We start from the raw sequence: 12,067 nt of genomic DNA on the forward strand, positions 1-12,067 counted from the left end.
GAATGATCTGGAAGAACTGAGCTACAAGGAAGTGGCTATAAAAACAGACTTGGTTCTTTTGCCACCCCGCACCCCCCACCGGCCCCATTTACTACCAGTCAGTGGCCAGCAAGACAAAGCTGGCTCTCTGCAAATCGACCCCAACACTTCTGTGTCTGCTTCAAATAGAGGTTTGTTTCTTTCCAGACAGGTTCAAAACCTGTAGCCCCAGGATCATCCCCAGGCCTCTGAGAGCTGACAGCTTTTGCCTAAGATGAAAGGGCACTACGAAAGCACAGCTTTACATCTCAACTAGGAATTACAAACAAAACTCTGCTCTAAGTTTAGCTTTTATTGGAATTCCCGTTGTGGCTCAGTGGTTAACAAACCTGACTGGTATCCATGAAGACGCAGGTTCGATCCCTGGCCTCACTAGGTGGGTTAAGGATCCGGCGTTGCCGTGAGCTGAGGTGTTGGTCGCAGATGCGTCTGAGATCCCACGTTGCTGTGGCTGTGGTGTAGGCCAGTGGCTACAGCTCTGACTAGACCCCTAACCTGGAAACCTCCATATGCCGCAGATGCGGCCCTAAAAAGAAAGACAAAAAATATTTTTTTTTTAAAAAAAAGTAAAAGAAATAAAAGGAATCCAAATTGGAAAGGAAGAAGTAAAACTATCGCTATTTGCAGATGACATGATACTATACCTAGAGAATCCTAAAGACTCTACCAGAAAACTGTTAGAGCTTATCCACGAATTTGGCAAAGTTGCAGGATACAAAATCAATACACAGAAATCAATAGCGTTTCTATATACTAACAATGAAAAAGCAGAAAAGGAAATTAGGGAAGCAATCCCGTTTACCATCGCATCCAAAAGAATAAAATACCTAGGAGTAAGCCTACCTAAAGAAACAAAAGACCTGTACTCTGAAAACTACAAGCCACTGATGAAAGAAATCAAAGATGACACAAATAGATGGAAAGATATACCATGCTCGTGGATTGGAAGAGTTAATATTATCAAAATGACTATACTACCCAAGGCAATCTATAGATTCAATGCAATCCCTATCAAATTACCAAGGACATTTTTCACAGAACTTGAACAAAATATTTTAAAGTTTGTTTGGAAGTACAAAAGACCCAGAATAGCCAAAGACATCCTGAAAAAGAAAAATGGAGCTGGAGGAATCAGGCTCCCGGACTTCAGACTATGCTACAAAGCAACAGTCATCAAAACTGCATGGTACTAGCACAAAGACAGACATATAGATCAGTGGAACAGGATAGAAAGCCCAGAATTAAATCCATGCACTTACAGCCAACTAATCTAGACAAAGGAAGCAAGACTATACAATGGAGAAAGGACAGCTTGTTCAATAAGTGGTGCTGAGAAAACTGGACAGCCACATGGGAAAGAATGAAATTAGAACACTGCCTGACACCATACACAAAAATAAACTCCAAATGGATTAAAGACCTAGATAGAAGACCAGACACTATCAAACTCCTAGAGGAAAACATAGGCCAAACACTCTCTGACATAAACAATAGCAACATCTTCTCAGATCCACCTCTCAGAGTATTGACAATAAAAACAAAAATAAACAAATGGGACCTAATCAAACTTCAAAGTTTCTGCACAGCAAAGGAAACCCTAAACAACACAAAAAGACAACCCACAGATTGGGAGAAAATCTTTGCAAATGAATCGACTGACAAGGGATTCATCTCCAAAATTTATAAACAACTTTTGCAGCTGCATACCAAAGAAACAAACAACTCCATCAAAAAATGGGCGGAAGATCTAAACAGACAATTCTCCAAAGAAGACATACAGATGGCCGAGAAACACATGAAAAGATGTTCAGCATAACTCATTATTAGAGAAATGCAAATCAAAACCACTATTAGGTACCACCTTATAGCAGCCAGAATGGCCATCATCCAAAAGTCTACAAAAAATAAGTGCTAGAGAGGGTGTGGAGAAAAAGGAACCCTTGTACACTGTTGGTGGGATTGTAAATTGGTGCAACCACTGTGGAAAGCAGTATGGAGATTCCTCAGAAAACTAAACATAGAACCAACATTGGATCCAGCAATCCCACTCCTGGGCATCTATCCAGAGAAAACCACGACTCGCAGAGACACATGTACTCCAATGTTCATTGCAGCACTATTTACAATAGCCAAGACATGGAAACAACCTAAATGTCCATTGACAGAGGAGTGGATCCAGAAGATGTGGTACATATACACAATGGAATATTACTCAGCCATCAAAAAGAATGAAATACCAGCATTTTCTGCAACATGGATGGACCTAGAAACTATCATGCTAAGTGAAGTCAGCCATACAATGAGACACCAACATCAAATGCTTTCACTCACATGTGGAATCTGAAAAAAGGACAGATGGAACTTCTTTGCAGAACAGATGCTGACTCACAGTCATTGAAAAACTTATGGTCTCCGGAGGAGACAGTTTGGGGGGTGGGGGGATGTGCTTGGGCTGTGGGATGGAAATCCTGTGAAATCAGATTGTTATGATCATTATACAACTACAGATGTGATAAATTCATTTGAGTAATAAAAAAAAAAGAAAAAAAAATAAGTTTGGCTTTTATTAGACGACTTACTGTCACCTACATACCCTCAACTCTTCTACGTGCTAGGGTTGTGTCAATGGACCACAAAACCCAAAAATGTATGCCTACAAAGAACTCACATTCTACTGGAGAGACTGGAAGGGATCAAACACACACACCCATAACCATACAGTGTAGATAAGCTGAAATAGGTTCAGGTGTATCTATATAATAAAAGTAAGATGTAGAGTGTGTTAACAAACAGGGAATTCTAGAGGTTAGTAGTATTATTAGAGTTGATTATGAAAATGAGATGAAGGAACTAGCACAAGGCACAGCAGGTGACAGTGGTGGCATTTTTAAAGAGGGGTCCACGTGGGCCTCATTGACAGGGTGCCCTCTGGGCAGACACCTGAAGGTGAGGGAATTAGTAATATGGAATTCCAGGGCAAACTTGAGCAACGATCGCTGGGAGGGCCTGTTAAAGCTCAGCCTCTGGCCCCATTCTCAGAGCTTACAGTTCAGTAGATCGGGGCTGAGTCCCAAGAATTTTCATTTCTACCAAGTGCCCAAGTGGTGGTGGTGATGATGCTGCTGCTGCTCCTCGAAGGACCACACTTTGAGAACCACCAGCGGAAGGAAGAGCCGTCTACTCAGAGGGCACTGTCTGGGTATGGGCCACGGGTGGGAGCAGGCCTGACATGGGAAAGGACAGCACGAAGGCCAGGATGGCTGGAGCAGAGTGAGGAAAGGGGACGGGAGGAAGTGACATCAGAGAAGGGGGTGCCAGGGCAGTAGGGCCTTGTCCAGCCCTTACAAGGAAGCCGGCTGTTAGGCTATGTGAATCAAGGAGCCACGGGAAGGTTCTAAGCAGAGAAACGTGATAGGGCTTTGTTTTATTAGGGTCTCTCTGGAGGAGAATGTAAAGGGAAGAGGGCAGGGAGACCACTTAGGAGCCTATTACAAAATCCGGCTAAAAGACGATGGTGGCTGGGATCAGACAGCAGTGGAGATGGTCAAGTGCTCCTAGTATTTACAAAGTGAAGCCACCAGGGCTTCCTCAGAGAGGACATGTGAGGAGAAAGAGTAGTCAAGAGTGGCTCCAAGGAGTTCCCGTCGTGGCTCAGCAGAAATGAATCCAAATGAATCCATGAGGAAGTGGATTCAATCCCTGGCCTCACTCAGAAGGTTAAGGATCTGGTGTTGCCGTGAGCTGTGGTGTAGGTTGCAGATGTGCCTCAGATCTGGCGATGCTGTGGCTGTGGTTTAGCCTGGCGGCTGTAGCTCCAATTCAACCCCTTGCCTGGGAATTTCCATATGCTGTGGGTGTGGCCGTAAAAAAAAAAAAAAAAAAAAAAAAAGGCTCCAAGATGTTTGCCCTGAACAATGAAAAGAATGGAGTTACAATGAACCACAGTGGAGGAACACTGAGGATGAGGCAGCTTTCAAGGGTGGCAGGGAAGATCAGGGGCTCAGTTTTGGACACGCCAAGACTGAAATGTCTATTAGACATCAAGGGGGATAAGCAGACAGACAGAGAGTTCTAGGGTTTGACTTTTGTAAAGAGAACAAGGGTAAAGGTCAGTGTACCTACTACAATGACAGATTGAATGAGAAAAACCTTACCTCCATCGTTGCTGGAAAGGCCCTTGATAACACTAAATATATACTCGTGATAAAAACTCTCAGCAGAACTAGGATAGGAATGGAAGGGAACTTCATCTGATAAAAGGCATCTACCAAAAAACCCATCCAATTCAAGAATGAAGCGTTTCTAAATCAGGAATAAGCCAGGGACTCTGCCATCAGGACTTCTGTTCAACACTGTTCTGAGATCCTAGCCAATGTGATAAGACAAAAGATTAGAAGGTTAAGAATTTGAAAGGAAAAAAAAAATCATATCAACTGCACTATTTGCAGTTGATAAGACTGAATATCACAAATCCAAAGGGATCCAACGAGATAATAAGAATTATGATAAACAACATAATAATATAAAAAAATCAATGATGTGTCCATCTACTAAATCAGATAGTTAAAAAGGACATTTTGGAGTTCCCATCTTGGCACAGTGGAAACAAATCTGACTAGGAATCATGAGGTTGTGGGTTTGATCCCTGGCCTAGTTCAGTGGGTTAAGGATCCGGCGTTGCCGTGAGCTGGGGTGTAGGTCGCAGACATGGCTCGGATCCCGTGTTGCTGTGGTTGTGGTGTAGGCTGGCATCAACAGCTCCAACTCGATCCCTAGCCTGGGAACTTCCATATGCCACTGTGCAGCCCTAAAAAGACAAAAGACCAGAAAAAAAAAAAAATGACATTTTAAGAGATGCAATTTACAATAGTATCAAAAATTAAGATAACCAGGAATCTACTCAGCAAAGGACAAAATGTTCCAGAGAAAATTATGAAACTCCACTGAAAGACATTAAAAACCCGAATTAATGAGGAGATACACTGTGTTCATATAAGAGTCAATATAGCAGAAATGTCATCTCTCCTCCAACTGATCTACAGGTTCAATGTAATCCTGATTGATATTCTAATAGATTCTTGTGTGGAACTTAATAAAAACATTCCAAAGAATTTACAGAATCACAGAGCCAGGAATAGCCAACAGATTCTTTAAGAAAAACACAGAAGGGTATATTATACAATTGTAATAATTAAGAGAAGCATAGTACTTGTACAAGCAGGGAAAAATAGAGCAAAAGAATAGACTAGAAACACCTAGTATACAGATACTTGATGCATGACAGAGATTTACTGCAATTCAGTGGGATGGGGAGATGGCCATTTCTTTTTTTTTTTTTTTTTAATTTTGGTTTTTTAGGGCCGCACCCATGGCATATGGAAGTTCCCAGGCTAGGGATCGAATTGGAACGGTAGTTGCCACTGGCCTACACCACAGCCACAGCAACACGGGATCCAAGCCACGTCAGTGACCTACGCCACAGCCCATAGCAACACCAGATCCTTAACCCATTAAGCGATGCCAAGGATCGAACTTACATCCTCATGGATACCAGTCAGGTTTATTTCCACTGAGCCATGACAGGAACTCTTGGGCATGTCAATAAATGGTGCATGGACAACTCTCTTTCTATATGGAAAGAATTAAAATTGGAGCCTTACCTCCATCATTCACAAAACTTAATTATAGGGTGGGAGTATTCCTTTTTAAAATAAATGTGGAATCATTTGATGAGATCATTTTAACCTGGCTTTTCATACAAATACAGAGAACACATTTTAAATACATGTAACCAAAATGTATTTAATCAGCTGCTTGATCTGTTTGGTTCATGTTTTTTGCTATTATAAATACAGTGAACATAGCTCTACAAGAGATCCTAATTTCCACACATTCCACACCCTGATAGCCTCTTTCAGACTCTGATTGGACCTTTTTTTAAAATGATAAATGAACATTTTGAGCCGTTACATGGCAGCTTCATTGTCTTTGAATATTTTATTGCATTTGCTTTTATTTTTACAAAGAGGCTTGGAAAGAAAGAAAATGAATTGCTGCTGCTAGTGATAAGCAGCACAGGATCATATACTTTTATAACGGGCACAAAGATAAAAAGCTCTCATCACTGCGAATGGGGCTAATCGAGAGCCACAATCACAGACTCACTGAACTCAATCCATTCATTGGTATTCAATCATCAGTGCAAAGAACAAGGTGAAAGAACATGAACAAAACGTTGGAAATACATATCATCAGACCCTGGGTATAAAGGAAATGTGTAATTAGAAATTTTATCTTTCTTTTTAAAACTCCTCTTTTTAATGGAATCTTTTTTTTTTTTAACCTTAATACATTCCTTTCACCCACATTTTCAGAATTCCATTGTGTAAGAAGTAAGGGACTCTTTATGTATTCATCTGATTATTTCTATAGGATAAATTTCTAGAAATATGCTTAAAAGGGCCAAAGGCATGCTTATATTTCAAATGCCTCATGGAGATGCTAAAATGCCACGGGGAAAGGACGTCTTTTCCCCTCATTTCCCCACCCACACCAACCCTGAACCCCAGCATCCGTTTCCACCTAGGACAGTTCACTATGCGCTGCTTTCATCTGTACTTCTTTGATACTGAGCACTCCTTCTGTTTCCTTACCTACGAAATGCAGCGAGAAGTTACATCTACCCGACAGTGTAGTCACGAGGAGTACGTGAGCTGATACTACGTAAAATCCTTAGGACAGCGCTTAGCAGGCAGTAAATATAAGCTATTTTTTTCATATTTATGTCTTTTGTGAATTTCTCTTTTTGCCCTTTGCCTGTTTATATTTGTCCTTTGCCTGTTTCTTATTGACAATCCTAGGAATTTATTATAAAGGAAGATTTTAACTCCTGGTCTATCACATCCTAAAAGGTTTCCCAATTTCTCATTAAAAAATTGCTTATAGTTTCCTTTTTATTCTAAGTAGACAAATGCAGCAATATGATGTTGAAAGGCCTTGTCCTCCCCAAGCTTATACTGATAATCACTTAAGGTTCGCTCTAGTGCTGTAACAGTATTATTTTCTTACACGGAACCTTTTATTCCAACCGGAATTAATTTAGAAGGTGAAAAGAGCTGTGTTATCCAACTGTTATATAATGGACATGCATTACGCGTATAATTTGAAAGCAACCCAACACTCTGAATAGTAATATTGGAGTCAAATGTCTCACTACATTTTCTCCCTCATTCTTCCTATTGCAGCCATACATGCAATGGCAGGTGCCAATTTTCAGACTGGCCAGGTCAATTCTGAACATACTACTTTAATTTACATAAAAGCTGAACGTAGTTAATTGTTCTATGGTTAAGGATAATTTTTTTTTAAATAATGAATTTTACTTTGATGAGTTCAAATACCAATATAGAGCTAACTACACTGCTTACGAATACAGACACTGAACAGGTCATCCTAGAGAACCTGTGTTTTCACTCAATACAACGTAAAAGGTAGACACAAATTACACCTGGTATAAGTATGTTATCTTAACAGGAAAATAATTTCAAGAAGCTCAATTAACTTGGCAACAATAAAAAGAAGCTGAAATGCTAAACCACAAGTCTATTACACTTTTTTTTTCAGGGCCACACCTGCAGCATATGGAAGTTCCCAGGCGAGGGGTCAAATCAGAGCTGCAGCTGCCGGCCTAAAGCCACAGCCAAAGCAATGTGGGGATCCGAGCCTCATCTGCGACCTACACCACCGCTCACAGCAACACCAGCAGGGATAACTTTTCTATTGGTATTCTCGTTAAGAGCAACTACTAAGGTTTTCTCTAGACCAAGGGTCAGTAAACCCTTACAGCGAATGGCCAGATGGCAAATGTTTTAGGCTTTGGGGCCATTCAGTGTCTGCTACAACTACTGAGCTCTGCCACTGAGGCACAAAAGTGGTCAAAGACAACATGCATGTGGATGAATACGGCTATGTTCCAATAAAACATCATCCACTCTTCACATACCACGAAATAAAATTCTTCTTTGGACTTTCTTCCAACCATTTAAAAAATAAAAATCAATTTTGAGCTTGCAGGCTTTACTAAAACAGGTAGCAGATCAGTCTGCCAACCTCTACTGTATTTCAAAAAAAATTTAGCATATTGTCTATACAGTACCATCCTGTAAAACTTTCTATATTAATGGAAATGTTTTATATTTGTGCTTTCCAAGATGGTAGCTACTAGCCACTTATGGCTATTAAGCACTTGAAATGTGGCAGAAGAAATCAGTTTTGAATTTTATTTCTAATTACATTTAAATAGCTGGATGTGGCTAGAGCCTCCATACTAGGCAGTGCCTATCAATAGACTGGACTCAAAATAATATGTATATATAGATGTTTGTGTGTACACATCTTTTTTCTTCTGGAGACCTAAATCTACAGGTATCATACAGTCACAGAAATAATTTTAATTTTATATTCCTGTGACAAACGGGAATAGGCTAACTGCATTTCTTAAGGCCTTTTGCCCTCAGTTCTCCAAAGGCAGAAAGCTTGGTGACTGTCATTACGCAGCATCCAGACCAGGGCCCCTGAGTTTCTAAGTCACCTCACTCTACATCGCTGCTATTAATCCTCAAAGAAATACCACATCCTCTTACTCCCCGTCCTTTCCTCTCTGCCCCCACAGGGTAAAAATAAAGACACCACGTTAGTAGAAGAGCAAGTAGCCTTGGTCGCTTTTCCCAGAAACCAAATGCTTTTCTAATTTTTTTTTTTTTTTTTTTAATTTTAAAAGCACACTTACTGTCAGGTCAAGCTGACTGTTCCGGGTGGTGATGGACAGTTCAAGGGTGGACAGCTGCACTTCTTTCCAGACCTCTGAGCTCACCTCTGGGGAAAGGGCTGCGAATGTATTAGATACAGGTCAGTTTCTTCTATGAACATTTCAGCACTACCACCAACGGCCAGCTGCCAGCTGCTCAGCTTGGCTTCCCAGGCCTGTCTGCTGATTCCCCACCTTCATTTTCTTTATCTCATACTTCTTAGGCACAGAACAAAGAGCCAGGCTCAAAATCAAATCTCTATGCCTGAGATACCCCTACAGAAGCCGCCACAATAACATAAAGGTCAGTGACAGGAAGAGGGAGCCCCTGTGAGTCACAAGTGACACGCGACATTGTTGGTGCCGACTGGGCTCTGCGCTGTGCACACTGAAGACTGAATCCAGTGATCCTGGAAAGGCTTCTCCTGCTCTAGAAGGGTCTAACTCCGATGTGGGGCTGCTTTAGGCGGTCCTGAACTGACCAGGGCTTTCCAGTCTTCAGTCCCCACGCAACTCACCATCCTGTGGCTGTGCCCAGTAGGACGCGAGCCTTCGTAATATCCTCCTGTACAAAGAGGGCCGTGGAGGGGTCTCTTCTGCCCCACTGGGAGGTCTCTCTGCAGGTCCCGTGTACGAGATAGAGGCTTGATGAGTCTGAGGCCACTCCTTTCAAAATGAAGAGAGAAAAACTTTTATCCTACAACACAACCCCAAAGGAGTTTCTCTCTACTTTTATCCATATCTGCTAGAAAGCTACCCAGTAATTTCCCCTCACTGGATGAGATTTGGAATTGGAATTCTCAATTTTCTTTTCTTGTTTTAATTTTTTAATTTTTTTTTTTTTTTTTTTTTTTTTTTTGCTTTTTAGAGCCGCACCTGCAACATATGGAGGTTCCCAGGCTAGGGACTGAATTGGAGCTACAGGTGCCGGCCTACACCACAGCCACCGCCACGCCAGATCCGAGCCACCTCTGTAACCTACACCACAGCTCATGGCAACATCGGATCCTTAACCCACTGAGTGAGGCCAGGGATCGAACCCACAACCTCATGGTTACTAGTTGGATTCATTTCCACTGCACAGAAACGGGAACTCCTCAGATTTTCTTTTCTATTAAAGGCCCATCTTGAGACCATGAACCAGTGACCGTAGCCTCCATTGCTCTCGCTCACCTAGAGCAGGGAGATCAAAGTGGAACCACAACCAAGCAATCTTCGTAGGAGCGAGTGTAGACTCACTCCGTAATAAATTCAGCTTTGGTTTAGACATGGTGAAGCCAACATGAAATTGATGAAACCCAGCTGCAGCATATACTGTCCTCATTTCTGGAATCACAGCCCACTCAGAGCCCAGATGGACTTAGTGCAGCCTGGAAATCCAGCCCAAGGCTTCCCATGCCTGCTGCAAAGATCATCATCCTCGCATGCTAGATTTGTCTTTGGCTTCCTGGCACCCGAGTCCAGGGCCATCCTGGGTCCCATCAGTGTCCACAGGGATGATTAAAACAACACCCTAGCCTCTCAGCCCCGGACATCACCTCCAACTGACCACAACCACCCATTTCCATGGCCACGTCCTGGAACTACTCTGTCTTACTGCTACCTGGAACTGCTACCTGGAACTACTCTGTCTCAGAAACCTAAGGTGTGGACAGCCTACTAGCTCATTACCTCCCACAGACTTCTGCTTGATTCTTTTGTGCCCAGTGGCTCTTAGGGTGAACGATCCCCTAGTTCTCAAGTTGCCATGTAGTGAATTACAAAAGAATAAAAATTCCAGGAGTTCCCGTTATGGCACAGTGGTTAACGAATCCGACTAGGAACCATGAGGTTGCAGGTTCGATCCCTGGCCTCGCTCAGCGGGTTAAGGATCTGGCATTGCCGTGAGCTGTGGTGTAGTTTGCAGACACAGCTCAGGATCCCACATTGCTGTGGCTGTGGCGTAGACCAGTGGCTACAGCTCCGATTAGACCCCTAGCCTGGGAACATCCATATGCTGCGGGTGCAGCCCTAGAAAAGGCAAAAAAAAAAAAAAAAAAAAAAAAAAAAAAAAATTCCAACCTCTCTCACTCTCTTACTCTCTCACTCTCTTACTCCTCCCCAAGGCCAGGAAGACCCAAGCCCTTCCCCTCTCTCCCTGCAAGCGTCTGTCCTGCAGACTCACACGTCCACAGCCTCCTCATGCAGTGAGCTTACTTAGAGTCTCTGGCTGAAGAAGATGTTAGAAGTGGATAAATTCAATATGGAGTATGAGGAAATCAGATGGTGACCACGTGTCTAAGCTGGGTCCTTCGCTCCTGCTGACATTTATAAAGCTGGTGTGCTGACTGCCATCTGTCTTGCTCCTGCGTTTGTTTCCATAACTTGGTTCAGACTCAGAGGAGGAAGAGGGAGGTGTGATTTGGGGGTCCCTGAAGGCCCTCACTACACCAAGTTCTCGGTCACATTGAGAATCCCAGGCCCTGGCCACTCTGTTTGTCCTCAGCGCCACCAAATTATCAGTGGATTACATTATATCAATCTCCTTTCCTGTCGCTTCTGGCCCTTTTGTGTCTTCATTCTTCTACATGTGTGCCCTGAAAAGCCCCACTTCTGCATCAGTCTTGTCACTGGGTGTCTGCACCTCTATATCATGGCTCAATACCATCAGAGGGGGAAAGCCAGTGCTCCTGCTGAGTGCTGACACAGGGAAAACAAACACCCACACGGCATCTCCAGGTCACAACAAATTATTGGTCTAAGGTCTTCTACGCCACTCGCTAACCATTCTAAACCTCCCTATTTTCATCTTTCTTCACAATTCCCCAAACCACCACCACCACCCCCCCATACCACCAGCGTCACCCCTTTCTCCTAGATTCTCTTAGCCGTACCAAGTTATCATTTGCTGGCTCTTGAAATGATGGCTATTCTTGGGCATCTATTCTCAATAGTATCTTCATCGAGCCCATAGCTCAGTGCCATTCATACACTTATGACATTTATATCTATTTCTTTAGTCCAGAGCTCGGCTGAATTCCAGACCTAAGTCATGACCGTAGCTCCACTCGTCTGTGCCACTAGTACGTTAAAATGTACCAAACTCAAAATTTCACCCTTCCTCCCAAACTAGATCCTACTTTCATATTGTCAGCATTACCAAACTCTAGCCCCTTAAGGGAGAAATCTGGATCTCCTACACGCTCCTTCTAACCTTGGAGGCTGGTACCTCTTTAAGCCATC

General features: G+C 42.7%; 1 protein-coding gene across 16 annotated transcripts in view; it reads right to left on the reverse strand.

The window, feature by feature from the left end:
- AGK (acylglycerol kinase) overlaps positions 1-12,067 on the reverse strand; it is a 104,628-nt gene that overhangs the window by 6,558 nt on the left and 86,003 nt on the right. For all 16 annotated transcript variants that reach the window (XR_014833093.1, XR_014833095.1, NM_001143699.1 and 13 more), the window contains 2 exon segments: positions 9,364-9,511; positions 8,828-8,925 (listed from right to left, as the gene is read on the reverse strand). Coding sequence is in view for 14 of the 16 variants with exons in the window: in NM_001143699.1 (NP_001137171.1) it covers positions 8,828-8,925; positions 9,364-9,511 (246 nt within the window). In the remaining 2 variants the exon portion in view is untranslated.

This window comes from Sus scrofa, chromosome 18, assembly GCF_054392235.1.
Source record: "Sus scrofa isolate SSC_HxYL_T2T_F1_AM1 chromosome 18, Sscrofa_HxYL_maternal_Yorkshire_Landrace_v2.0, whole genome shotgun sequence".
Taxonomy (NCBI): Eukaryota; Metazoa; Chordata; class Mammalia; order Artiodactyla; family Suidae; genus Sus; species Sus scrofa.